At 40.0% G+C, this 25,164-nt stretch overlaps 3 protein-coding genes across 5 annotated transcripts in view; 1 reads left to right on the top strand and 2 right to left on the bottom strand.

Moving 5' to 3' along the window:
- The window catches only part of prim2 (DNA primase subunit 2), a 101,807-nt gene extending 93,271 nt beyond the window's left edge, over positions 1 to 8,536 (bottom strand). Inside the window, exons 1-5 of the mRNA XM_029640259.2 lie at positions 8,428 to 8,536; positions 7,969 to 8,120; positions 6,964 to 7,076; positions 1,876 to 1,979; positions 1,583 to 1,703 (exon numbers count right to left, since the gene is read on the bottom strand). Coding sequence (XP_029496119.1) covers positions 1,583 to 1,703; positions 1,876 to 1,979; positions 6,964 to 7,076; positions 7,969 to 8,116 — 486 coding nt within the window. The 5' untranslated portion in view covers positions 8,117 to 8,120; positions 8,428 to 8,536. The remainder of the gene's footprint in view (positions 1 to 1,582; positions 1,704 to 1,875; positions 1,980 to 6,963; positions 7,077 to 7,968; positions 8,121 to 8,427) is intronic.
- Positions 8,537 to 9,118: 582 nt separating this feature from the next.
- LOC115113052 (ras-related protein Rab-23-like) lies at positions 9,119 to 21,688 on the top strand. Of its 3 annotated transcripts, none has more exons than XM_065012723.1 (8): positions 9,119 to 9,455; positions 9,991 to 10,085; positions 12,562 to 12,802; positions 13,564 to 13,649; positions 15,397 to 15,553; positions 15,707 to 15,789; positions 15,906 to 15,998; positions 16,647 to 21,688. In XM_065012723.1, the coding sequence occupies exons 3-8, from the start codon at positions 12,648 to 12,650 to the stop codon at positions 16,778 to 16,780; spliced, it is 708 nt and encodes a 235-aa protein (XP_064868795.1). In that variant the 5' UTR covers positions 9,119 to 9,455; positions 9,991 to 10,085; positions 12,562 to 12,647; the 3' UTR covers positions 16,781 to 21,688. The 3 variants fall into 3 exon arrangements, with proteins under 3 accessions (XP_064868795.1, XP_029496118.1, XP_029496117.1); XM_029640258.2 differs by lacking the exon at positions 9,119 to 9,455 and having other exon boundaries at positions 9,463 to 10,085; positions 16,647 to 16,804; positions 16,991 to 21,688; XM_029640257.2 differs by lacking the exons at positions 9,119 to 9,455; positions 9,991 to 10,085 and adding an exon at positions 10,099 to 12,214.
- On the bottom strand, positions 20,434 to 24,581 carry LOC115113050 (BAG family molecular chaperone regulator 2-like). The gene is made up of 3 exons (XM_029640254.2): positions 24,305 to 24,581; positions 23,736 to 23,845; positions 20,434 to 23,266 (listed from the first exon to the last, which is right to left on the bottom strand). The coding sequence occupies exons 1-3, from the start codon at positions 24,427 to 24,429 to the stop codon at positions 22,872 to 22,874; spliced, it is 630 nt and encodes a 209-aa protein (XP_029496114.1). The 5' UTR covers positions 24,430 to 24,581; the 3' UTR covers positions 20,434 to 22,871.
- Positions 24,582 to 25,164: the final 583 nt, after the last annotated feature.

The raw sequence follows: 25,164 nt of genomic DNA, 5'->3' as shown, positions 1-25,164 counted from the left end.
GTTGAATTCCCATATACCGGCCATTAGTGACATTTTTTTTTTCATCTGACATGTACTTTACTTGCATAAAAAGGTTGGCTGAAAACCTGGTAACTGTAAATACAGCCAACCATAAGGGCAGACGGAGTTAGAACCTTGTCGCCCCATCTCCAAGACATTATCAAAGAAAGGCTTCCCCATGTAGAATCTGCGGCCATAACAAACGCTTTACCACCTGTCACTCAAATAATTATGTGAGTGAAACGAGGAGCGTGCCTAATTTGACTGGATCGTGATTCCCAAAGACTGGAGGGTGGCATTCTCGCCCGCTCCAATAGCGCTCACGTCACAAGCTCAGGGCATAACCCCCCCAGCATGTATTTGTAGTCTACTTGTGTGCTGCTATAGCCCCTTGCTTTAGCTACTCATGGAGGTCTCTAAATATTTTCATAAACTGATAAAAACACACAGGTGCTAAATCAAGGTGACTTACAAAGATCAAGAGAGGGTGCGGTGATGTAGCGAAAAGACACGTATCCCAAAAGCGTGATGGTGTACTTACTCCATGCACATGCTAACAAAAAGGAACAAGGTGGGTAGATGACTAATTGTCATTGTAGCAAAGTATTTATAAGCTAAAAATCTGATCTTTTAAAACATTTTGTTCCTTTTTGTTCCATCATCTATACAATAGGCCATCGTTGATTTTGTCCCAATGGGTCTGGCATATTCCCACTTTCAAGGAGCTTTCCGTTTTGATTGGGTTATTTTACAAAAACACCTTTAGGCCTACCTATAGAAAAATTAAAGAACAACTCTGTCCAGCCTGGCAAGAGTGGCCCAGTGGCTAAATTGTGATTTTAATGAATGAAGCAAATTTGGAGCAGCAGTTTTTTTCCTGTGAGTAGAGTGGTAGGACAGGACATTGAACACCTCTCCAAGAGTGATGAGCGGGATTTCCAACTGCTCACGTGCTCTAATCCAGGGACTGTTTGGGAAAATGTTGTACCTATCCCCTTCTGGGCATGTATGTGATGAACAACTTTTGCTTGCCTTTTTCACCTCCCTCGTTGCCATATTGCAATAGTATAAACAATGCTGGTCATGTCAAATTAAATGAAAAGGAGCATGTTCTATACAGTACTGTAAATGTGTACTATTTACTTCCTTGAGTTATCTTGCACAAATATTTATTTATCACAACAAATCTTATGGAACACACCTTGAAGTAAAACCAGATTCAACTTCAAATAGCCCGATTGCAAAAACAACCCTCCACACAGTGGACATTTTCTGACAAGTATACTACTGTGAGCTGACACCGCCATCTACTGACAGGTCTGAAATATTACCAGAAATATGTCCAAACAGTATCAAGACCAGATTTACTGATAATTTATATTTAGCAAAGTTTACACCCAATACTTTATTTTTTCATGCACATCAAAATGTTGCACCAGTGCATACACCAATGGAGGACAGGGATAAACCAATTGCTTGGTTATGCCAATTCCCGTCATTATATTGATGCCAGAGCTGTTTTGCTCACATTTGAGAGTAAAATGTGCATTTCCCTCCACAACAACAACATAAATAGACTCACCGTATGATAGTGAAGATTATTGTATTGCAGAAATTCTCGTGTGTTTTTAGAAGGCAGGTCATTGAAGCGATAACGGAAGAGGTCAATCTCTTGCTGGATAAACCACCGTCTGAGATCTTCTCTGCAAGATTAAAAAAAGTAATCTTATGTTTGTTCAATTTATAAAGTAAGAGAATCACTTGGTATGCTGCGTCACAAATAATTAGGTAGAATACACCCTCCTCTAGGTACAAGTCTATTTGGAGAAAGAGACATTACAGGTTTATTGAAAAGGCTGTGAAGACTTCACTTACGTTTGGCAGTATGCAAGACGGAGAATGAAGTGGGAGATATGGTCCTTTCTTCGCTTCTCATATTCACTGGGCCCAGTTTGAGGTTTCCGGTCATCCTTAGTGGACTTAAAAGGAAAGCATACCAGAACATCTCAACAGAAAGCATTCTCTATTTCAATATCATTATCAAGGTCTTGATCACCACCAGCAATTCAGTGTTTTCAATTTGACCTTTATTTAACAAGGCAAGTTAAGAACTAATTCTTATTTTCAATGAAGGCCTAGGAACAGTGGGTTAACTGCCTTGTTCAGAGGCAGCACGACAGATTTGACCTTGTCAGCTCGGGGATTCGATCTTGCAACCTTTCGGTTACTAGTCCAACGCTCTAACCACGAGGCTTTGGTCGACCAAGATGGTTTTTTTAGTCGAGCAGTAGCAATATACAGTGCCATCCGAAAGTAGTCAGACCACTTGACCTTTTCCCACATTTCGTTACAGCCTTATTCTAGAATATATATATATATTTTTTTTTATCCTCCGCAGTCCACACACACAACCCCATAATGACAAAGCGAAAACAGGTTTAGACATTTTTGCAAATAAAAAACAGAAATACCTTATTTACATAACTATTCAGACCCTTTGCTGAACAGCTCAGGTGCATCCTGTTTCCATTGAGCATCCTTGAGATGTTTCTACATTTTGATTAGAGTCCACCTGTGGTCAATTCAATTGATTGGACAGGATTTGGAAAGGCACACACACGTCTATATAAAGCCCCACAGTTGATGGTGCATGTCAGAGTAAAAACCAAGCCATGAGGTCGAAGGAATTGTCCGTAGAGCACCGAGACAGGATTGTGTTGAGGCAAAGATCTGGGAATGGTACCAAAAAATATATTCTGCAGCGTTGATGGTCCCTAAGAACAGAGTGGCCTCCATCATTCTTAAATGGAAGAAGTTTGAACCAACAAGACTCTTCCTAGAGCTGGGCCGCCCGGGCAAACTGAGCGATCGGAGGTGGTCAGGGAGGTGACCAAGAACCCAATGGTCACTGACAGAGCTCTAGAGTTCCTCTGTGGAGATGAGCGAACCTTCCAGAAGGACAACCATCTCTGCAGTACTCCACCAATCAGGCCTTCATAGTAGAGTGGCCAGACGGAAGCCACTACTCAAAAACGCACATGACAGCCCTCTTGGAGTTTTCTAAAAGGCACCTAAAGACCATGAGAAACAAGATGCTCTGGTCTGAAGAAAGAGATTGAACTCTTTGGCCTGAATGCCAAGCATCACGTCTGGAGAAAAGCTGGCACCATTACTACGGTAAAGCATGGTGGTGGCACCATCATGCTGTGAGGATGTGTTTCAGTGGCAGGGACTAGGAGACTAGTCAGGATCTAGGAAAAGATGAATGGAGTAAAGTACAGAGATCTTTGATGAAATCCTGCTCCAGAGTGCTCAGGAACTCAGACTGGGGCAAAGGTTTTACATTCCAACAGGACAATGACCCTAAGCACACAGCCAAGAAAACGCAGGAGTGGCTTCGGGACAAGTCTCTGAATATTCTTGAGTGGCCCAGCCAGAGCCCGGACTTGAACCCGATCTAACATCTCTGGAGAGACCTGAAAATAGCTGTGCAGCAATGCTCCCCATCCAACCTGAGAGCTTGAGAGGAAGGATCTGCAGAGAAGAAATGGGAAAACGCTTGTAGAGTCATACTGAGTAAAGGGTCTGAATACTTACAGTTGAAGTCGGAAGTTTACACACCTTTGCCAAATACATTTAAACTCAGTTTCACAATTCCTGACATTTAATCCTTGTAAAAATTCCCTGCCTTAGGTCAGTTAGGATCACCACTATTTTAAGAATGTGAAATTCCAGAATAATAGTAGAGTGATTTATTTAAGCTTTCCCAGCAGGTCAGAAGTTCACATACTCAATTAGTATTTGGTAGCATTGCCTTTAAAAATAGTTTAACTTGGGTCAAACCTAGCCTTCATCAAGCTTCCCACAATGAATTGGGTGAATTTTGGCCCATTCTGACAGAGCTGGTGTAACTAAGTCAGGTTTGTAGGCCTCCTTGCTCGTACACACTTTCAGTTCTGCCCACACTTTTTATGGGATTGAGGTTAGGGCTTTGTGATGGCCACTCCAATACCTTGACTTTGTTGTCCTTAAACCATTTTGCCACAACTTTGGAAGTATGCTTGGGGTCTTTGTCCATTTGGAAGACCCATTTGCAACCAAGCTTTAACTTCCAGACTGATGTCTTGATGTTGCTTCTATATATCCACATGATTTTCTTTCCCATGATGCCATCTATTTTGTGAAGTGCACCAGTCCCTCCTGCAGCAAAGTACCCCCACAGCATGATGCTACCACCCCCTGTGTCCCCTCCCCCTTTTCCTCAAAACATAACGATGGACATTTGTCCAAAAAGTACAATCTTTGTCCCCGCGTGCAGTTGCAAACCGTAGTCTGGCTTTTTTATGGCGGTTTTGGAGCAGTGGCTTCTTCCGTGCTGAGCAGCTTTTCAGGTTGTCGATATAGGACTTGTTTTACTGTGGATATAGATACCTTTGTACCGGTTTCCTCCAGCATCTTCACAAGGTCCTTTGCTGCTGTTCTGGGATTGATTTGCACTTTTCGCACCAAAGTACGTTCATCTCTAGGAGACAGAACGCGTCTCAGTATGACGGCTGCATGGTCCCATGGTGTTTATACTTGCTTACTATTGTTTGTACAGATGAATGTAGTATCTTCAGGCATTTGGAAATTTCACCCAAGGATGAACCAGACTTGTGACGGTCTACAATTGCTTTTCTGAGGTCTTGGCTGGTTTCTTTTGATTTTCCCATGATGTGAAGCAAAGAGGCACTGAGTTAGGGTAGGCCTTGAAATACATCCACAGGCACACCTCCAATTGACTCAAATTATGTCAATTAGCCTAGCAGAAGCTTCTAAAGCCAATACATAATTTTCTGGAATTTTCCAAGCTGTTTAAAGGCAGTCATCTTAGTGTATGTAAACTTCTGACACACTGGAATTATGATAGTGAATTATAAGTGAAATAATCGCTCTGTAAACAATTGTTGGAAAAATGACTTGTGTCATGTCAAGTAGATGTCCTAACCGACTTGCCAAAACTCTGTTAACAAGAATTTTGTGGAGCGTTTGAAAAACACTTAGGTTGGAGTCATTAAAACCTGTTTGTAAACTTCTAACTACAACTGTATGTAAATATAATGTTTATTTTTAATAAATTAGCAAACATTACTAAACCTGTTTTTGCTTTGTCATTTTGGGGTATTCTGTGTAGATTGAGGGGAAAAAAACAATTTAATACGTTACAGCCTCAAATGTAACAATGTGGAAAAAGTCAAGGGGTCTGAATACTTTTCAAAAGCACATCTATAGCGTGCGCTCTCCCGCCAATGTGCACACGCATTGTGTAAATGGTTCGCGTTTGATTGTTAATGTATTAAATTCCCAATTACATATCAATAGTAGATTTACTGTTATTTCCTAATCTAATCAGACATGCTTGTTTGGTTACAGTAAAGTCCTAATGCATTCGATATACAGTACCAGTCAAAAGTTTGGACACCTCATTCAAGGGTTTCTTTATTTTTACATTGTAGAATAAACTATTTAAGAACATATTTAGAATCTTTTAGTATCCAGTAAAATACTTTGATTTGTTTAACAAGTTTTCAGTTTATTATATGATTCCATGTGTTATTTCAGTTTGCTGTCGTCACTATTCTACAATGTAGAAAATAGTTTATAAAAAATAACCCTTGAATGAGTAGGTGTGTCAATCTTTTGACTGAGATTGTATATTATTCCAGTCTTTTACCGTTCTCATTGTCAGAGTGGGCACGTTGTTTGCAGAGCGCAGTGTTACACTTGTGAAAAAACAAATGTTGGTTTATTTCATTCCATTTGAGTTGTCAATGTCTTTTGTTTGGAGCGCTCCAGTCAAGTAGTTGGGTAAGGACACGCACCCGATTACCCATAAAAGTAGGGCTGTAGGCTACCTGGCATGTGTGCAATGAAGGCATATAAATGTGCCCATTTGAAGATCTAATAGCATTTCTGATTGGGTTGAAGCACCACCACTAATGAGCTGTGGAGCTTCTCAAAGTAATGTTTTCTTCACGGCAAACAGCAAGCAAACCAAGTCTGTTTCTACATCCATTAAGAATGACAATTCCTCAATGTATTTGAAAAATCTTTCCAGCCTCTCCCTTTCACACACTCAGCATGAAAGGGAAAAATGTCATGCTCTAATCCTGTGGAAACGTCATAAAATAGGCCTACCTGATTTATTTTTATCCCTTTCCAAATAGCCTACAGATGTCTGTCCCAAGCTCACTGGTGTCAGAAACTGAGGGCCCAGAATATTTTATACAATGTTGCAAGGAGCTTCAGGCGGGACCCAAGTTAATAGTTGATACAATGTTTAAATTGCGTTGCAGACAGGCCATGCGTAGCCAATGTAGCGTAGCCAATGTGATTTATAGGATATTTATTTTTATCAGTTTATTTTCTACCTGCAATATTTTTTGTTTGTTGGCTTGATAGGCTATTTTTACAATGGCAATAGAAGTAACTTTTTTAGTTTTGTTTCATTTAGATGACAATGATTGAGATTTGACAACATTATTATAAAATCTGATTTAACTGTTGCATGAAAATGTGCATTTGAAAACCATAACTGGCACGCAGATCAGTAGAAATAGTAAGATAAATTCGCATTCCACATGAGAAAGTTTGCCGACTCCTCATGTAGCCTATTACCGGCAACTTCAGGAGAGTAACGGCAGAATCTGCGAAAGCCCGTAGGAGCGGGAAGAAGATGGTTGGGACAGGTTATCTTGATCTCTGGCTCCCTCTTGAGTCATTTGTGTATTGTTTTTATCAGACAAGCTTAATTCATACAGTATATACAGTAGTTGATTTGATAAAAACAGGTTGGCTGTATGGAAAAACACTTTAAACGGTTTACCAATCAATTGGACAAAAGAACTGATTACTTTTGGCCGACCACAATTAGTGTATCTTTTAAATAGCTACGCACTATGGAATTCATAATTTTGTACTCACAGCCTCTATTTTGTAGGGGAAGTTCAAGTTTGAGAACTCTGCATCCAGTTTCTTGGTATATAGATCAGATGATTTCACATAGCTCACGCCAAGGTTTTCAACTGTCTTCAACACTGGAATGACAAAACAAGATCAAAACACCATGCAACTTTAGTTTTGTATATAAAAAAGGGAGTCAGACAAATGTATCCAGTTAAATGGTAACACTACTTGACACCCAGCGTCATAACACGGTCATAACAGCTGACAACCTGTCGTGACACTGTATATTATTATTTTATGGCTTGTAATGACACCTACAAAAACCACATTTATTCAAATGCATTTTTCCATGAAGTTCACTTTCATTTGAAAGTTTCATAAGTATTTTGTTGTAAAAAAATTCTACAGTCATGTTTTCCCCCAATCATATTTTAAATAACTTGCACAAAATACACTGACACTCATGAAGCCTTATGACAATCCTGTATCACTTTCCTTCGACAAAATTTTAAAAACTTGGACACTGTCAAGCAGCATGATAATCATAGAAGCAAGATCACGTACATGCCCATATGTCAGTCAGTCAAAAAGAGGGTGTCTTGTCCTGCTCCTAAAATCTTCTCCTGCATTCATCCCACTCATCAGCAACCGAGCATTTGGGTAGGTGCATGCATGTCTAACATTTTGTGCGCAATTACAATGATAATATGGTCAATTTCAGAAAATGTTAAGTTACATAAAACATAGACCATGGTGTAATGTAATGTTTTGAGTTGTTTTGGGGTTGACACTTATGTAGGTAACCAGATATAAAATTACGCAATGTCACAACAGGTCCAAATATGTGTCATGACAGTGTTATCAGCATATTATGGCAGGTTATGATAAGTCAGCTGTTACGAGATATGTTCATGGTCCTGTCATACCGTGTTGTGACGCTGGGTGTCAAGTAAAGTGTTACCAGTTAGTTCATAACAATACATGTGTAAACCAGAACTAACTTAAGGTAGCTAAACAACTTACGTTTCAGCCTGTCCACAGCGAAGGTCTCGAACTCGGAGAGAGAAATGTTTTCGATGGGAGGCTGACCATAGAACTGAAGACAATGTCCATACAGCTGCTCAGTCTGAGAGTTGCCAATCAACTTCTTTCTTCTGCTGTAGAACTGCATGGTTCTTGAAGATGAAGCAAGGCATCTAATTAGGCATCTGTTAACTCATCTATATTATGAGTTAACAAAATGATCTTCTTGGCTAGTACTGTACTCTCTTTGGTTATACGGATTATCTAGTTAGTCAAAGAGAACATCTCTGACAGTTGTGCAAAAGAACTAACTAACACACACTGCCTTCATAATAACATTATTATGGCAAGCTAACGTTAGCTAACTACCATGCTACTGGTAACTACGGAAAAGTTTTGGGTTTATATTTCACCAGGTACAATAGATAGCTAAAACGTTCTACAATTCCAACAACTTACCGGTATCTCGCTTCACTTAATTTACCAAGCAAGCTAGCTTTGCTTCTGTCTATTTGTCTTGATTCCCGCCAATTACCACACAGCGTTCTAATCTCCGCGCGGGAAAATGACGTCAATGCCTGTCTGTCATTTCCGGTTTTCGCCACACTGACAAATATATTTATAATTAACCCAAGATAGTTCATCTGTCTCAATTACAGTGGGCAGAACAAGCAAGGGCGTGGGGCAAAGCCAATCACGAGCTAGCGAGATTCTATTGGCGCGTAGTAGCATACGTTTCCATATATCCGTTAGGTAACGCCTCCTCTATGAAGCGCGCATGTGCACAAACTTAATTCGACCTTGCACACCTTATAAACAACGCAATTTTTTGTTTTACTTTGGCAAAGCTTCAACTCTATAAAACATAATGCACTGTGTTCATAACAGATTGTAGTTTTGGGAACAGAAAAATGTATTGAAATATATGTTTCATACTCTCCCACCACCCGCGACTGGACTTTCTCTCACTACCATATTTGGTGGTGAAAAAAACTTTCTAAACATCGGTTGATGCTTCATCTTACTTTTTTTCTGCTTCAGCTTTACGCCGACTCAGTCTCTCATGACATTTTTCCACCTCTAACCACCTATCTAGGATCAGAACACCCTTCCCGGAAACTCGGAGGTGGATAGAAAAATATAACTAGGGAAACTGAGTGTTTGGGGGGGGGAGTAGTCACACAATCTGTGAAGTAATTTGAGTAATCTCGACACAACCTGTCCACAAACAGACTCGAAATCAGCTAGGATGTGTATTTTACACCTTTTGCATTTTAGAAACTGACCCAGGGACAGAAGAGAGTTGGAGTTGGAACTGTGGCTCTTCTATTGCTCCCGGAAACCAAAAGCGTTTATAGCAACCGGACTGCAGTTGTGGGTTGTCACTAGTAACCCAGCCACAAAGTAAAAAATGGCTATATCGTAAAAATGCATGGAAACTCAAATTAGCCTTTTGGTCTTAATTTAAGGTTAGGGATGTGTATAAGGTGAGCAGTGTGGTTAGGGTTAGGTTTAACATCTGATTTTATGAAAATCAATTTTAGAAATAGGCGGGGTTTATCCATAATAATGACTTTGTGGCTGTGGTAACTTGCCGTTTGTGGGAGAGCCGAGCAAACAGCTAGCAAGGCAGCTAAAATGTCTTGATTACAACTAGTCGCTTTGTGAAATAGAATTAGATGACTTGTTACATAGATCAAACGCGTTGATATTTAGCTCCTCTTGTTGTGTCAACATCGTGATAGTTTTCGCTAGGTATTGTTGAATGACTTGTGACATTGTCTAACGTTAAAGTGCTAGCAAGCCCAGCTAGATGCTATAGTACTCCGGGGAGACGAGCTAGCTAATATTAACTGAACGTGGAGGCCGGACAATCCATCGTTCTTTAGTTTAGATAGCTAGCTAAATTAGCGTTTCAAATTATTACAAATATTTGCTTGATACTATGGTACAGTTTTCATTATAACTTATATTTATTTTGGTCCAGGAAAAAAACGTTATTTATTATCTTTCATTGCGCAGCAATTCTATTTTAGTCCTGTTGCAGCCACTGAGGTATAATAAGGACGTTTGTATCTGGAAGACAAGAATCGCACAGTCATGTAACTGTAATGCAGGTAAGATAAACAATGTTATGAGTTTATCACTCGAAATTATACAATTGTTGTATCAGATATTCTTTGTTTCCATGTTCTTCATAAGGGAGAATGTGTATCAATCTTTGGACAGCCTCCGAACAAATAACACGAATACTAGCTAGCTATTAAACGTTAAATGTAAAATTATGAGTTTGCATAAATCTGACATGTATTTTTTAAATCCACTAAATAAATATAACTTTTTCTAACACTGTTGAGCAAGTCCTAAACCTCTGCAATATGCCCCATCCTCTCTCGGTTTACTGTATGCAGAATTCCCGGGTGATGTCTTGCTACAGTTTGTACGCCAGACATGTGATAACTATGTTTCCTTTACTGGGCGTTACAGGTACAAACATGTATTTCATATATTTCTCAGTTTTTTGGTGGAACCACCTGCATCTGGACACGGACATTTATAAGATACAAATCTATGGCAGCGTTTGGTATAATCTAACCTGTAACGCCCAGTAATGGATACATAGTTATCACATATCTGGCGTACGAACTGTAGCTGCAGCGTTTGGTATAATCTAACCTGTAACGCCCAGTAATGGATACATAGTTATCACATATCTGTCGTACGAACTGTAGCTGCAGCGTTTGGTATAATCTAACCTGTAACGCCCAGTAATGGATACATAGTTATCACATATCTGGCGTAGCTAGATGTTGTCTAGTGGTGTAAATGCGTTACTAGTGCCATTCTGAAGTGAACCTCTTCAGCACCTGCTGTTCATGTTCAGCAATTTGTCAATTAACTGTCTTCCAATTTAAAGTGGGCCATTGTAACCTTCTTAATAATGGAGTGTTTACACAAGTACTGTGGATGAATGCCTGGTTACCAGTTTGTTCCTTCAACGTTACTAGCCTGACAATCTAACTATGCAGTCTACAGGTAGGCCTAGACATACCAACACGGTCCTCTAAGACCAATGTTTTATTTTATGCTAAATCTATCCAATCAGAGCATATGTAAAGAGTCCATGTAAGGGAATATGTTTTTGTACAGTGAAACATCCAGTTCTTCCAAGGTTTGCTGCATCTGCTGAATTTGAGCAGAATTCCTTTAAGTGCATGTCACTAAAACAGAGTTTGCGAAATCTGAGCGAATGGTAAATTAAGCTGACGTGTCTTTGCATGCAGCTAAATTACAGCCAGCACTGTATTCAGTTACCTTTGATGAGATGTTGCGGGAGAGGCTCTACTTTGTAACTCAATCTGTGGTCATTCCAGTCGCTTAGTAGCCACATCTACCTAGAATATTCCATGTTTGTATAAATTGTACATGTTTTCAGTTTAGGTTACACAAGGACATGGCTTGATTAATAGGTGTCAAGGTAGTGGTTTCATTGTGGTTGAGACGCCAGCCTGTTTACGGTGGGTTTTGTGTTTCGGCTCATCCATTTTATGAATAGGACTAGCTGAGGATAACAAACAGCTCTGAGTGTTTAAACTCAGGAAAAAGGCCCACCTTGGCTTTGTGTGCCGTGGAACCCTAGACAGATCAGCAACACATTCCTTGCATAGTCTGTTGAGGTTAAGTCAATCCAGAGCTTTTCACATTGTGAACAAAATGTTTTGTTTGGACTTAAGGTCACTGATAGCGATAGGCCCATAGTACTAGCCTCTGGTATTATTTTGCTACAAAGTTGGTCCTTTGTTTAGGCCAACATGTTGTGATATTATTGATCACATTACCAGGCAAGGGGTTTGGGCTGCCGTGGGGATGTTTGCCTGCTCATATCCAGGAGATATGGGATTTAGCTAAATTGTCAGTTCCCATAAGATAGCATATTATGGGATTTAGCTAAATTGTCAGTTCCCATAAGACAGCATAGCCTAGTCATCTGGAGCATCGTGACCTCAACACTTGAATCCCAGCCAGGTCCAGGCAGCCAGGTCCAGGCAGCCAGGTCCAGGCAGCCAGGTCCAGGCAGCCAGGTCCAGGCAGCCAGCCAGCTACCTAATGGAAAAGTGTGTGGGAGCAGAAAGATCGAGGCAGTGACTGAGCTAAGTGAAGCTGACTGTACCATGTAAGGATGAGGAATCCATCAGCTGACGTTACCTCAGAGGGCTGCAGCCTGGAAATGTATGCACTCGTTACTGTAAGTAACTCTGGATAAGAGCGTTTGCTAAAAGACTAAAATGTCTAATATTTCCACTCCGCTGTAAAACAGCAGACCGGAGGACCAGCAAGTGATGGTTTTATGGGAAGACTGAGGAGCAGTGAGGTAGAAAGTGTTCTCCTCAGCTAAACAAAGTATATCATATTGCTGAACAAACAGAAGGATGTTTTTATGTGGGCTAGGCTCGTCAGTCAGCGAGACTATAACTTGGATGTTAGAGCTGCAGAACGACGCAGGTTTTGTGCAGAGAAAATAACAATGGTAAGACCTTAAGTCAGGTTTATCAATATGTAAAACATAAGGTTGTCTCATTGTGTCTCTATCAGGAGGTGTCTAACTGATCCAGTGCCAGCCCCTCTGAAGTAACACCAGACTGCCTTGAAGTGTTAAGAAAACCCAGCAAGACATAGTCATGTTGGAGGAGGACATGGAAGTGGCCATCAAGGTGGTGGTGGTGGGCAATGGTGCGGTGGGGAAGTCCAGCATGATCCAGCGCTACTGCAAGGGCATCTTCACCAAGGACTACAAGAAGACCATCGGTGTGGACTTCCTGGAGAGGCAGATACTGTAAGGAGATTTTCTATTGGCAGTGTGTCTTACAAATAAACTGAGTAAACAAAACATTGAGAACACCTGCTCTTTCCATGACATAGATTGAACAGGTGAATCAAAGTGAAAGCTATGATCCCTTATTGTTGTCACATGTTAAATCCACTCCAATCAGTGTAGATGAAGGGGAGGAGACAGGTTAAATAAGGATTTTTATTTTATAAGAGATCCCTGGCATCCATGTCTAACGAACTTTTAGGTAACTGTGTTTTGGCTCAAGAAATACTTTTTTTAAGGTTTTGGCCTAACGCAAAAAAAGGTGCTTCCCAAAATTACTCATTATCCTTATCATTCCAGTAAGTCTATTTTCCTTATTTTTATGCTTAACAGATGTGAAGCAAACCCATAACTCAAATGTAGAGTGTCAAGCGGTATTTCATTCAGCTGTTTATGATTAAGGCAGGATAATGGCTTTGGTCACAGATAATGGACATGCAGTGCCCAGATGTATGAGGAGGCATAGTTATTCTCAGGAAATGCCAGAGAGAACTCTAACTGCATTGAATAATAGAGGCAAAATAGACAGATGAAGGTGCGCTCACTGAAAGCTTAAATTGTGTTTATACGGCAATAAAGGTGTGGAGGACATTTGACTGTCAGTACACTATCCCTCCTCTAGCGCATAACTGTTGTATGAGTAGTATCAGGTATGACAGTCAACTAGAAATATATACACACAATACAAAGTATTTAAAATCCCTTTTCTGTTCCTTTTCCAGAGTGAATGATGAAGATGTGAGATTGATGCTGTGGGACACAGCAGGGCAGGAAGAGTTTGATGCCATCACCAAGGCCTACTACCGCGGTAAGACTCCTCACTCACAGGGAAGGACATCATACTCCTTCACTGGGTCTGTCAGACAGGTCATTTTTCAGTATGGTTTTAGCTATTGAACTGCACCATTATGTCCAGATTTTATTTCTGGGGGGAAAAGAACACAACAAATACAAACTGGGGTGTATGGAAATTGAACAATAGAAATAATACATTAAAAAAACGTCACTTTTTCAGGACACTGTTTTTCAAAAATAATTAGTAAAAATCCAAATAACTTCACAGATCTTCATTGTAAAGGGTTTAAACACTGTTTCCCATGCTTGTTCAATGAACCATAAACAATTAATGAACATACACCTGTGAAACGGTCATTAAGACACTAACAGCTGTCCAGGCGGTAGGCAAAGGTGCCAAGATGGTAGGCAATTAAGGTCACAGTTATGAAAACTTAGGACACTAAAGAGGCCTTTCTACTGACACTGAAAAACACCAAAAGAAAGAGGCCCAGGGTCCCTGCTTATCTGCGTGAACGTGCCTTAGGCATGCTGCAAGGAGGCATTAGGGCTGCACATGTGGCCAGGGCAATAAATTGCCATGTCCGTACTGTGAGACGCCTACGACAGGGAGACAGGACGGACAGCTGATTGTCCTCGCAGTGGCAGACCACGTGTAACAACACCTGCACAGGATCAGTACGTCCGAACATCACACCTGTGGGACAGGTACAAGATGGCAACAACAACTGCCGAGTTACACCTGGAACGCACAATCCCTCCATCGGTGCTCAGACTGTCCGCAATAGGCTGAGAAAGGCTGGACTGAGGGCTTGTAGGTTCTCACCAGACATCACTGGCAACAACGTCTCCTATGGGCACAAACTCACTGTCGCTGGACCAGACAGGACTGGCAAAAATTGCTCTTCACCGACAAGCCCTTTGTCTCACCAGGGGTGATGGTCGGATTCGCGTTTATCGTCGAAGAAATGAGCGTTACACAGAGGCCTGTACTCTGGAGCGGGATCGATTTTGAGGTGGAGGGTCCGACATGGTCTGGGGCAGTGTGTCACAGCGTCATAGGTCTGAGCTTGTTGTTGCAGGCAATCTCAACGCTGTGCGTTACAGGGAAGACATCCTCCTCCCTCGTGTGGTACCCTTCCTGTAGGCTCATCCAGATGTGACCCTCCAGCAAGACAATGCTACCAGCCATACTGCTCGTTCTGTGTGTGATTTCCTGCAAGACAGGAATGTCAGTGTTCTGCCATGGTCAGCGAAGAGCCCGGATCTCAATCCCATTGAGCACGTCTGGGACCTGTTGGATCGGAGGGTGAGGGCTAGGGCCATTCCCTCGGAAATGTCTGGGAACTTGCAGGTGCTTTGGTGAAAGAGTGGGGTAACATCTCACAGCAAGAACTGGCAAATCTGGTGCAGTCCATGAGGAGGAGATGCATTGCAGTACTTAATGCAGCTGGTGGCCACCAGATACTGACTGTTGCTTTTGATTTTGATCCCCCCTCTTTGTTCAGGGACACATTATTATATTTCTGTTAGTCACGTCTGGAACTTGTTCAGTTTGTCTCAGTTGGTGAATCTTGTTATGTTCATACAAATATTTACACTTATTAAGTTTGCTGAAAATAAAGGCAGTTGACAGTGAGAGGACGTTTGTTTTTTTTGTTGAGTTTATATATACAAATCAGTTATTTGATTTGAAAGCGTGTGTGCGCGCTGTGAAGATCCAGCATTGTGGTGACAGCTGGTCTTTGTATGTGTTCCAGGTGCCCAGGCGTGTGTTCTGGTCTTCTCCACCACCGACAGGGAGTCGTTCGAGGCGGTCGGCAGCTGGTGGGAGAAGGTGGAGCTAGAGGTGGGAGACATCCCCACTGTCCTGGTGCAGAACAAGATTGACCTTCTGGATGACACGATGATCAAAAAGTAAGACTTCCTGTGACTAATTTCCCTTCTTGGACTTGGCTTGTTGTATACGATGCGTGGCTTGTAGAACATAAATCTTAATTAGATATTCTGGTATTTCAAGTATAGCAGAATTGATGAGTAATCATTGCTCTTTTTCTCCTGCTACTATAGTGAGGAGGCAGAAGGTCTGGCCAAGAAGCTCAAGTTGAGGTTTTATAGAACCTCTGTAAAGGAGGACCTCAATGTCAATGAAGGTGAGATACAGAAATTGTGTTCAACTAACCAGTTAAAATAACTGTTAGGAAGGATGCAATGGGAATCACCCAAGTTTTTTTTTACATTTTATTTTTCTACCATTTCTTCTTTTCAGTTTTCAAATACCTAGCAGATAAGTATCTGCAACGACTCAAGCGGCAAACAGCAGAGGAGCCCGAGGCAGTGCATACAGCAGGCAATAAAATTGGTAAGCATCCTGATAACCATGTCAGTTAGTCCAGACCTCTGGGATTGATTTGTACAAGGCCACAGAGGGATTTTGTGTCGTACTGCTAGTTCTGCAATGATAGTTAGTGTTTTGGCTCTTTTTTCCCACCAACAACATTAAAACCTTACACTTGTGGAAATTTTACATGGACATGCCCACATTGAAATGGTTCTTACCAAGAAAATAATAAAATTAAGACACATTTATGCATAACTTTTGCATTTTATATTTACTGTACATTTCTCATTTGTCCACGACATTCAGTAACATGACGACAACTTTCATGCAAAATGTAGGATTCATACAACAGGACTAAAAAGTAAGATGTCTGTCTCCGGGCTCTATTTTAATAAAATGTACCTAATAGCACTTCGACATCGGATGATGTAAAAAGGGCTTTATCAATACATTTGATTGGTATGCACCAAATGGAGTAAAAAGTGCTTTCAGGTGAGCTTACTGTGGCAAATTTTATTCACAATATGGTGAACATGGGCTTATAGTGTTCAGAACAACTCAAAGTAAACTTTGATACTGTAAATTGCACGTGTTTTGTTGTAAATTTTGTGTGTCAGAAATTAGTCTTTAAAGTTGTATTACTTAATTTACACATTTCTACCCTAACAGGCGTTTTCAACACCACAAGTAGTAACCTATCTAGTCAGAACTCCAGCAATGGCCGTGAAATCATCAGCTTGCGGCCCCACAAACAGAGGACCAAGAAGAGCAAAAACCTCTTCAGTAGCTGCAGCCTTCTTTAGAATCAATCCATTCCCTTCAATACTGTAAGTTTTGACTGCCATATGTGAGGGAAAGAGTCTTGATTGATGAATGGTTGTGTATTATAGGGGTAGATTCTTTCACAGACCAAAGTCTGCATAGAACACCGTGTGTTATATCAATTTGAGCTCAACCTAGATCTAATCTGCACCTGCACATTGTGCCTATCATGACGTTGAGCATCTTTACAGATCCAGTCTAGCCTTTGATTCGCATGGATAGATGGGAGATCTAAAGCACCAGTATGGCAAAAGTAACAACAGTCCTCCTGATGGCTGCAATGGATACCAAAACCTATGTTGTAGCATGAATGGAATTCTTGAAGCTTATCTTTTGGGAAATTGAGGTTGGGCGTTGCAGGGTTTTCCCCATTTACACCCTTCAACATGTTGTAGGGAAGGGTTACATTCTAGTTCACTAACACGGCATCTTTGTATGTTCATATGTGATTTTTACAGATTACCATTTGTGCATTTGACTGTTCATCTGTGCAATATGTTTATTGTAAGAGATATACGGATTATTTTGTACCATATTTTGTTTAAAATATTAATGGAATATGGTTCAATCTATGCTGTATATTGTGGATAAAGACTTGGACATAATTGTTCATTGTTTTCTGAAAGGTATTTTTATATGAATTTTAAGTGTTTAACAAATGTTTGCAGACAATGACTTACCTAAAACGTAACATAGTGCCAAATAGTTTCTTAACTTCCTTTTATTGTTGAAAGAAATGTACATATTTTAAGGTGAAAGGTAGGAGTGATCGGTAGTTGTATGAGAATACTCAATTACAACAAAGACCAATAGAATGTGCTCTTATATTACCAAATAAAATTTGAGATTCGCACAATAAGCTCTCTACTTGAGTCACAAAATTATAAAATGTACTGATCTTATAGAATGGATGAGCCAGTGAAGAGTGTTTTGTTACACAGACAATACCAATCAATATATAGGATACTAGAAATCACAATTGTTTACATATTGCAGCATTTAAATCCTATACAGTTGAAGTTGGACGTTTACATACACTTAGGTTGGAGTCATTAATCTGTTTTTCAACCACTCTGCAGATTTCTTGTTAACAAACTATAGTTTTGGCAAGTTGGTTAGGACATCTACTTTGTGCATGACACAAATACATTTTCCAACACTTATTATTATTATTTCACTTATAATTCACTGTATCACAATTCCAGTGGGTCAGAAGTTTACATGCACTGAGTTGGTTGTGTCTTTAAACAGCTTGGAAAATTCCAGAAAATGTCATGGCTTTAGAAGTCTCTGATGGGCTAATTGACATCATTTGAGTCAATTGGAGGTGTACCTGTGGATGTATTTCAAGGCCTACCTTCAAACTCAGTGCATCTTTGCTTGACATCATGGGAAAATCACAAGAAATCAGCCAAGACCTCAGAAAATAAATTGTAGATCTCCACAAGTCTGGTTCATCCCTGGGGGCAATTTACAAATGCCTGAAGGTACCACGTTCATCTGTATAAACAATGGTACTCAAGTATAAACACCATGGGACCACGCAGCCGTCATACCGCTCAGGAAGGAGATGCGTTCTGTCTCCTAGAGATGAACGTACTTTGGTGTGAAAGGTGCAAATCAATCCCAGAACAACAGCAAAGGACCTTATGAAGATGCTGGAGGAAACAGGTACAAAAGTATCTATATCCACAGTCAAACGAGTCATATATTGACATAACCTGAAAGGCCGCTCAGCAAGGAAGAAGCCACTACTCCAAAACCGCCATAAAAAAACAAAAACAGACTACGGTTTGCAACTGCACATGGGGATAAATATGGTACTTTTGGAGAAATGTCCTCTGGTCTGATGAAACAAAAATAGAACTGTTTGGCCATAATGACCATTGTTATGTTTGGAGGGGAAAGGGGGATGCTTGCAAGCCAAAGCACCATCCCAACCGTGAAGCATGGGGGTGGCACCATCATGTTGTGGGGGTGCTTTGCTGCAGGAGGGACTGGTGCAATTCACAAAATAGATGACTACATGAGGATGGAAAATTATGTGGATATATTGAAGCAACATCTCAAGACATCAGTCAGGAAGTTAAAGTTTGGTTGCATATGTGTCTTCCAAATGGACAATGACCCCAAGCATACTTCCAAAGCTGTGGCAATATGGCTTAAGGACAACAAAGTCATGGTATTGCATTGGCCATCACAAAGCCCTGACCTCAATCCTATGGAAAAGTTGTGGGCAGAACTGAAAAAGCATGTGCGAGCAAGGCCTTCAAACCTGACTCAGGTCTGTCAGGAGGAATGGGACAGAATTCGCCCAAGTTCTGGTGGGAAGCTTGTGTAAGGCTACTCAAAACATTTGACCCAAGTTAAACAATTCAAAGGCAATGCTACCAAATACTAATTGAGTGTATGTAAACTTCTGACCCACTGGGAATGTGATGAAAGAAATAAAAGCTGAAATAAATCAGGGGCGGCAGCGTAGCCTAGTGGTTAGAGCGTTGGACTAGTAACCGAGAAGGTTGCAAGTTCAACTCCCCGAGCTGACAAGGTACAAATCTGTCGTTCAAGGCAGTTAACCCACTGTTCCTAGGCTGTCATTGAAAATAAGAATGTGTTCTTAACTGACTTGCCTAGTTAAAATAAAAAGGTAAAATTATCTAGTATTATTCTGACATTTCACATTCTTAAAATAAAGTGGTGATCCTAACTGACTAAGACAGGGAATTGTTACTAGGATTAAATGTCAGGAATTGTGAAAAACTGAGTTTAAATGTATTTTTAAGGTGTGTGTAAGCTTCCTACTTCAACTGTATGTGCTTTATTTGTTTCTACTGTGGTACAATTGTAACATCTTTAATGTGCTCATATTTGTGAGTCTATGTATGTATATTTGTTACATTTTTACTGAACAAACATATAAACGCAACATGCAATAATTTCAATTATTCTACTGAGTTACAGTTCATATAAGGAAATCATTCATTTGAAATAGTCATTAGGCCCTAGTCTATGGATTTCACATGAATGGGCAGGGGCGTGGGCCTGGGAGGGCAGGCCCAACCAATCAGAATTAGTTTTTCCCCTCAAAAGGGATTTATTACAGACAGAAATACTCCTCAGTTTTATCAGCTGTCCGTGTGGCAGGTCTCAGACGATCCCGCAGGTGAAGAGCCGGATGTGGAGTTCCTGGGCTGGCGTGGTTACACATGGTCTGCGGTTGTGAGGCCGGTTGGACGTATTGCTAAATTCTCTAAAATGATGTTGGAGGTGGCTTATGGTAGATAAATTAACATTAAATTCTCTGGTAACAGTTCTGGTGGACATTCCTGCAGTCAGCATATCAATTGCACGCACCCTCAACACTTAAGACCTCTGTGGCGTTGTTTAACAACTGCACATTTTAGTGGCCTTTTATTGTACCCAGCGCAAGATGCACCTGTGTAATGATCATGCTTTTTAATGAGCTTCTCGATGTTCCACACCAGTCAGGTGGATGGATTGTCTTGGCAACGGAGAAATGTTCACTAACAGTGATGTAAACACATTTGAAAGAAGTAAGCTTTTTGTGCACATTAACCATTTCTGGGATGTTTTATTTCAGCATATGAAACATGGGACCAACAGTTTTGACATGTTGCATTTTATATTTTTGTTCAGTATATATTTGTTAGTTTCGGGAGAAATGAACACTACATTATTGTTTTAAAGAAATATCAAATTTCATGTGTGATTGAAAAGAGATCTCATAATTAATGGTCTCTTGATAGAATGTGAACAGAACTACAGGATAGCTTTGTAATGGCTTCATTTTCTCACCTAGTTATCATGCTTGGACTGTGTTCTCTTTCCACTGACCGCTATGATGGCTTTTCTGAGGCAAGACTAGTAATTCCTGCTCTAATTTCACTGTAGGACAGAAAGGAAAGTCTCATTCTTTATACTGTGTTCGTCATTATAACTTCTAGTTACCCATTAATACTATTCACAAATCAAAATGGCACCATGGTTATAAGTACATTCTACTGTATATAGTCTGTGTTTTGGTATCAGTAAATGTTGTATGAAAATTTGCATGCTTGCCTTGTTTTTTTGTTTTTTTTTCAAGTGAATGAATATGGAACCACAGTTTAATGCCACAAAGCCTTGTCCATGTATGTTTACATTCTCATTCATTGTGTATCTTTAAACATATTTTTGTTTAACTAGATTGATTTAAGGACTCCTGCTTAGTAAATATTGTAAATCACACACCATCTCTTAACAGTTGCTATTTGTAAAAATGTTCCATTTTGTTCAAATGGACTAAAGGCACTTTAACAATGAGATGTTTTAATGATGTTTGTCTCCTGAAAATACACAATGTTTATATTGACCATTTAATGAATTAATAATTAAATCCGTTACCATTCTTATAATATGGTCAAGTGCTCTTTCACTCAGGTGTTGTGAGAATCACTGTAATCCATTTTGATGTTATTACATTTTGCAGATGGCTTACTGATTTATTACATACTGCTTCCATGAACTTTCTTTGTTTCTAGATAACCTAGCCTGAGTGCCAGACTGTTTCTGCTCTCTTTCCAACTCCTTTTGGAATTGCCATGCCAAACATTGTCAGCTTAAAGTAGGCAAGAGCACAATATACCTGGGACCAGGCTAAAGACTTAACTAAATGTTACATTTTGTCAGAATTGTTTGACACAAAGTAGTAGTTACAGAGTATATCTCACCTAGTTTGTTCATTTCTATTACTTTGATTTAACAGTGTCTCAAGGTGTGCCACACATGCAGTACTTGCACCTGCAGCTTTGTTGAAAATCTGTTTGATGGTGATCTAGCATAAATAAAATCTGTTTGGTGATCTAGCATAAATAAAATCTCTATTTTGATTTGTTTTCAACATTTTCTGTAATTTCCACTTCACACAGCTGATAGTAAATCTTAATGTACAGTTTTATTGTAAAATGTTAAATGAAGCATTAAAAAATAGGAACGTATTAGCTACACTTAAAATGTTTGTTTATTTTACCCACCTTTTCAATTGTGTTTGGTTTGTTAGAATTACAGGTAGAAACATTGCAATGAGACCATCCCCCAAAGATTGTAGAATAACAATGTCTTTCAGCAAGTGGAATACATAAATCATATTTATTCAAAACATCAGTGACTTGCTTTGAAAAACCTAAATGTGTGTGTTAATGGACATCTAAAATGACTGCCTAGTATTACATATATGCATGTGCTGTGCATGTTGCTCACTTTGCACCTGCATGTGAAATGCCTATTTATGATGTATTGACATAGTACATTGTCTCTAATGATGTCTGTGACCACAGCAAAGAGCTCTCACAGATACCGTTACTTTGGCTATTTCTGGAGTGGTTGTTCACAATTATATACGTACCTAACACATCCCTACATAAAGATATGAACCTTCTGTTTTGAGTTAAGTTGTGACCTATAATCCAGGTTTACTGTAATGATCTGAGAGTAGCAAAACATGTGTCAATAGATACCAATGTCAAGGATTAACACTTAAGATGTAAGTGATCATACTAAGATGATTAAACAAAAACAATTTAGATGCATTTTGAAATGCCTAAATGAGTGACAGCCTGTGTGTTTATTGCAACTAGATAAGGCAGTGTGCAGGTAACTTCACATTCAGAAAAGAAAAATGTGACTGTGCAATAATTTGATATGCAATTTGTAGTGACCGTTTGAATGTGACATTAGTGTTAGTATCATCGGTGGCACGTTTCGTCTCAATATTGTTTTGAGCGTTCGTTTTAGGTGCCCTACAGCATTCTACTCATGTCTTCTGATTGGGTGTCGATTAAGATTTAGTCTAAAGTGCATTACTGTGTCTTGGAAATACAATTACATTTCTAAAGGAGGAAAATAATTAGTAGGAAAACCTTTTGTCATCATTTTGATGTTACCAGATTGATTTTAGATGCAGTATAATGTTAGCTAGCTAGCTAAGATTAAGGGGAGACCACTGGATTTTAGCTAGCTAATGTTAGCATTGCTAGCTATTTTTATTAGGGGGGGTAATCAGTATGAGTGCCATCATTTGCCATTGGCACTGTTTAAGTCATCCACTTTCTGATGATCCATTATCTTTATATTCTTATCAGCATTATACACATTTCTTATCAGAGTTTCAAGCCGCCTCTTGATTTTCTTCTGATCTTCCAAGGCGCAGGTGATGACGATCGTCTGGAATTTTGTATCGATAGGAACAGGTGGTGCTTCGGTCACACAGGCAGCGTGCAGTGCCATCAGGCGCTTTCTGGCACCATCCATGTCGTCAAGCAACTTTGCTGCAATCTCATCAATCAAAGAGGTAGCCTTGTGTAACGCATCCTCCTGTGTGGAGTTCCTTATGGTTTCCACTGAGATTTCAACTGTTAGCGTCCTACCCAGAAGACGATTAGCAGTTAAAGATAGTTCCTCTCGCTCTCCTGAAAAAGAGAGATATAGGACCATGCTATCAGAGGTAGGTGTTAACAGGTCAGTTGACTCTAAAGTAAAGGTTTGTCCGACATACAAAAACCTAACAGAAGTTCTAATGTCAAGAATTCCTGTCTATGCCAAAAATGTAGATCGACTATAGGCCTATGTCCCCAACACCCCAAATGAATGGAAAAGATGAACAGTGAATGGAATTGCATGGTGTCTACCTTTACCATTCATTTTGGATTGAGGTAGGCTATATAGCTGGGTTTGCACAAGATATGACAGGATTTGGACTCAACACAAGACCCATTTTTAGATCTAAAAACATCTGACAAACTTTGATTGGCGTGAACTATCCCTTCAAATAAGAATTTCAACCAGTTAAGTGTCCCTTTTATTTCAACCAAATGTAGGCCTATGAAGTTGTCATCAGGCAGAAGTTATCTGATGACTGTCAAACAACACAAAGCCTACCGTCACAAATGCTGCGCATTTCTTCACTGTTCTTTATGGATTGTATCAAATCCAGTAAGCACTCTCTCTCCTGTTCCATTGAAGTTGCGACTTCACGTAAAGCCTCCACCCTAAAACAGATGTCATTGTCATGAGATATTTCGATAGAATATAGTGAGTGTAGGCCTACGTGACTCAGAGACTGTTGTGAACATATTATCATCCCATTGCTACAACTTTCTCAGTGTTTATTTTTGTTTTTTTAAATTACTGTTTAAATAAGGCTATACATTTGTTATTTTAGAGGATAAATACAATCTGGCACCGTAAAATATTAAAATAAACCAGACGATAATAAACGATAAGGTCATATTCTGCACTTTAGTGTGCACACATGTATTCGGGGAACTTTCTTCCTTCTTCCACTGTCACCCTTTCTATGTTTAGAATCCGTTTAAAACAGCTGGCACATGGAGAGATTGTGTAGCCTAATAGGCTACTGTGTGTATTCCTTAAAGTTCCTAGACAAAAAAAATCTGATACCGTTACATACAGTATTCATGCCGTTAGACTAGCCTTCTGTAAAATACCTTATTTCCAGCTGGTCCAAACTTTCAAGTAGTTGTCCAGAGCGATCTGCCATAGACATTGATCTGCTGAATTTGCCTTTTGCCGCTTCAGTCATTTTAGCGTGGTGGATTTTCGCTTGAGCCATGGTTAGTTAGTATAATGAACTCCCTCCAGATTCAATTCCAATGGACACCTTACGGTACACTACTAGATGGTCTCTGGAGTGCAATCTAGAGGCTTCTGTCTGACAGATAGCGCCCCAGAGTAAACATTTCCAAACATGGGCTGGAACGTCCCTTTCTGTTCTAACCAACCCATCGAACAGGATTGAGTAGTACACTTCGGGAACGTTCAAGAAGATGGGATTCTTTCTGCACTGCAGCCAGTAGAATGACCTGGGGGGGGGGGGGTACATATGAATTTTTAAAAAAGTATTCCCTCGTTTTGTCGATCACAACGTACTTATCTCATAATCACGACATAACAAAAGTGGACATATTGATGATAGATTGACAGTATGGCTGAGGCGGCAGATCCCATGGTGGAACAGAGCAAATGTTTTTAGTGATTGCAACACTAAGGGATTGTACTGTATATGTCATGCTAACATCATGCTTTCGTTTGTGTTTGGAGCTCATTATCTGTTTATAAGTTATAAGTTATAAGCAAGCTAAATGTCCCTCACCGTGAGCAAAAAAAGCTATGGGGCATCAAAGCCCTTGTGGGGCATTTAATCCCAGAATGATGCCTGACAGCCAAATCTGTCTCCCAGGCTGTGTGTCACCCCCAAGACCACAGCCAGTTGCATGCAAGAAAAAACGCAGGTAACTTTATTAGTATTGTGAAAGAGCTAGCTAACTAAACTCAGCAAAAAAAGAAA

Source organism: Oncorhynchus nerka, linkage group LG28 (assembly GCF_034236695.1).
Source record: "Oncorhynchus nerka isolate Pitt River linkage group LG28, Oner_Uvic_2.0, whole genome shotgun sequence".
Lineage (NCBI taxonomy): Eukaryota > Metazoa > Chordata > Actinopteri > Salmoniformes > Salmonidae > Oncorhynchus > Oncorhynchus nerka.
Note: the sequence above shows the minus strand (reverse complement) of the source record. Positions and strands in the feature narration are given on the sequence as shown.

What these genes read in the sequence shown, in the direction of transcription:
- LOC115113050 (XM_029640254.2), bottom strand. Translation starts at nt 24,429, where the DNA reads ATGGCTCAAGCGAAAATCCACCACGCTAAAATGACTGAAGCGGCAAAA. An exon ending in TTGGACCAGCTGGAAATAAG is followed by an intron (nt 23,846 to 24,304) that starts GTATTTTACAGA and finishes CATCTGTTTTAG; the next exon opens with GGTGGAGGCTTTACGTGAAG. An exon ending in AATGCGCAGCATTTGTGACG is followed by an intron (nt 23,267 to 23,735) that starts GTAGGCTTTGTG and finishes TCTCTTTTTCAG; the next exon opens with GAGAGCGAGAGGAACTATCT.
- LOC115113052 (XM_065012723.1), top strand. Translation starts at nt 12,648, where the DNA reads ATGTTGGAGGAGGACATGGAAGTGGCCATCAAGGTGGTGGTGGTGGGC. An exon ending in CACCAAGGCCTACTACCGCG is followed by an intron (nt 13,650 to 15,396) that starts GTAAGACTCCTC and finishes TATGTGTTCCAG; the next exon opens with GTGCCCAGGCGTGTGTTCTG. An exon ending in TACAGCAGGCAATAAAATTG is followed by an intron (nt 15,999 to 16,646) that starts GTAAGCATCCTG and finishes CTACCCTAACAG; the next exon opens with GCGTTTTCAACACCACAAGT.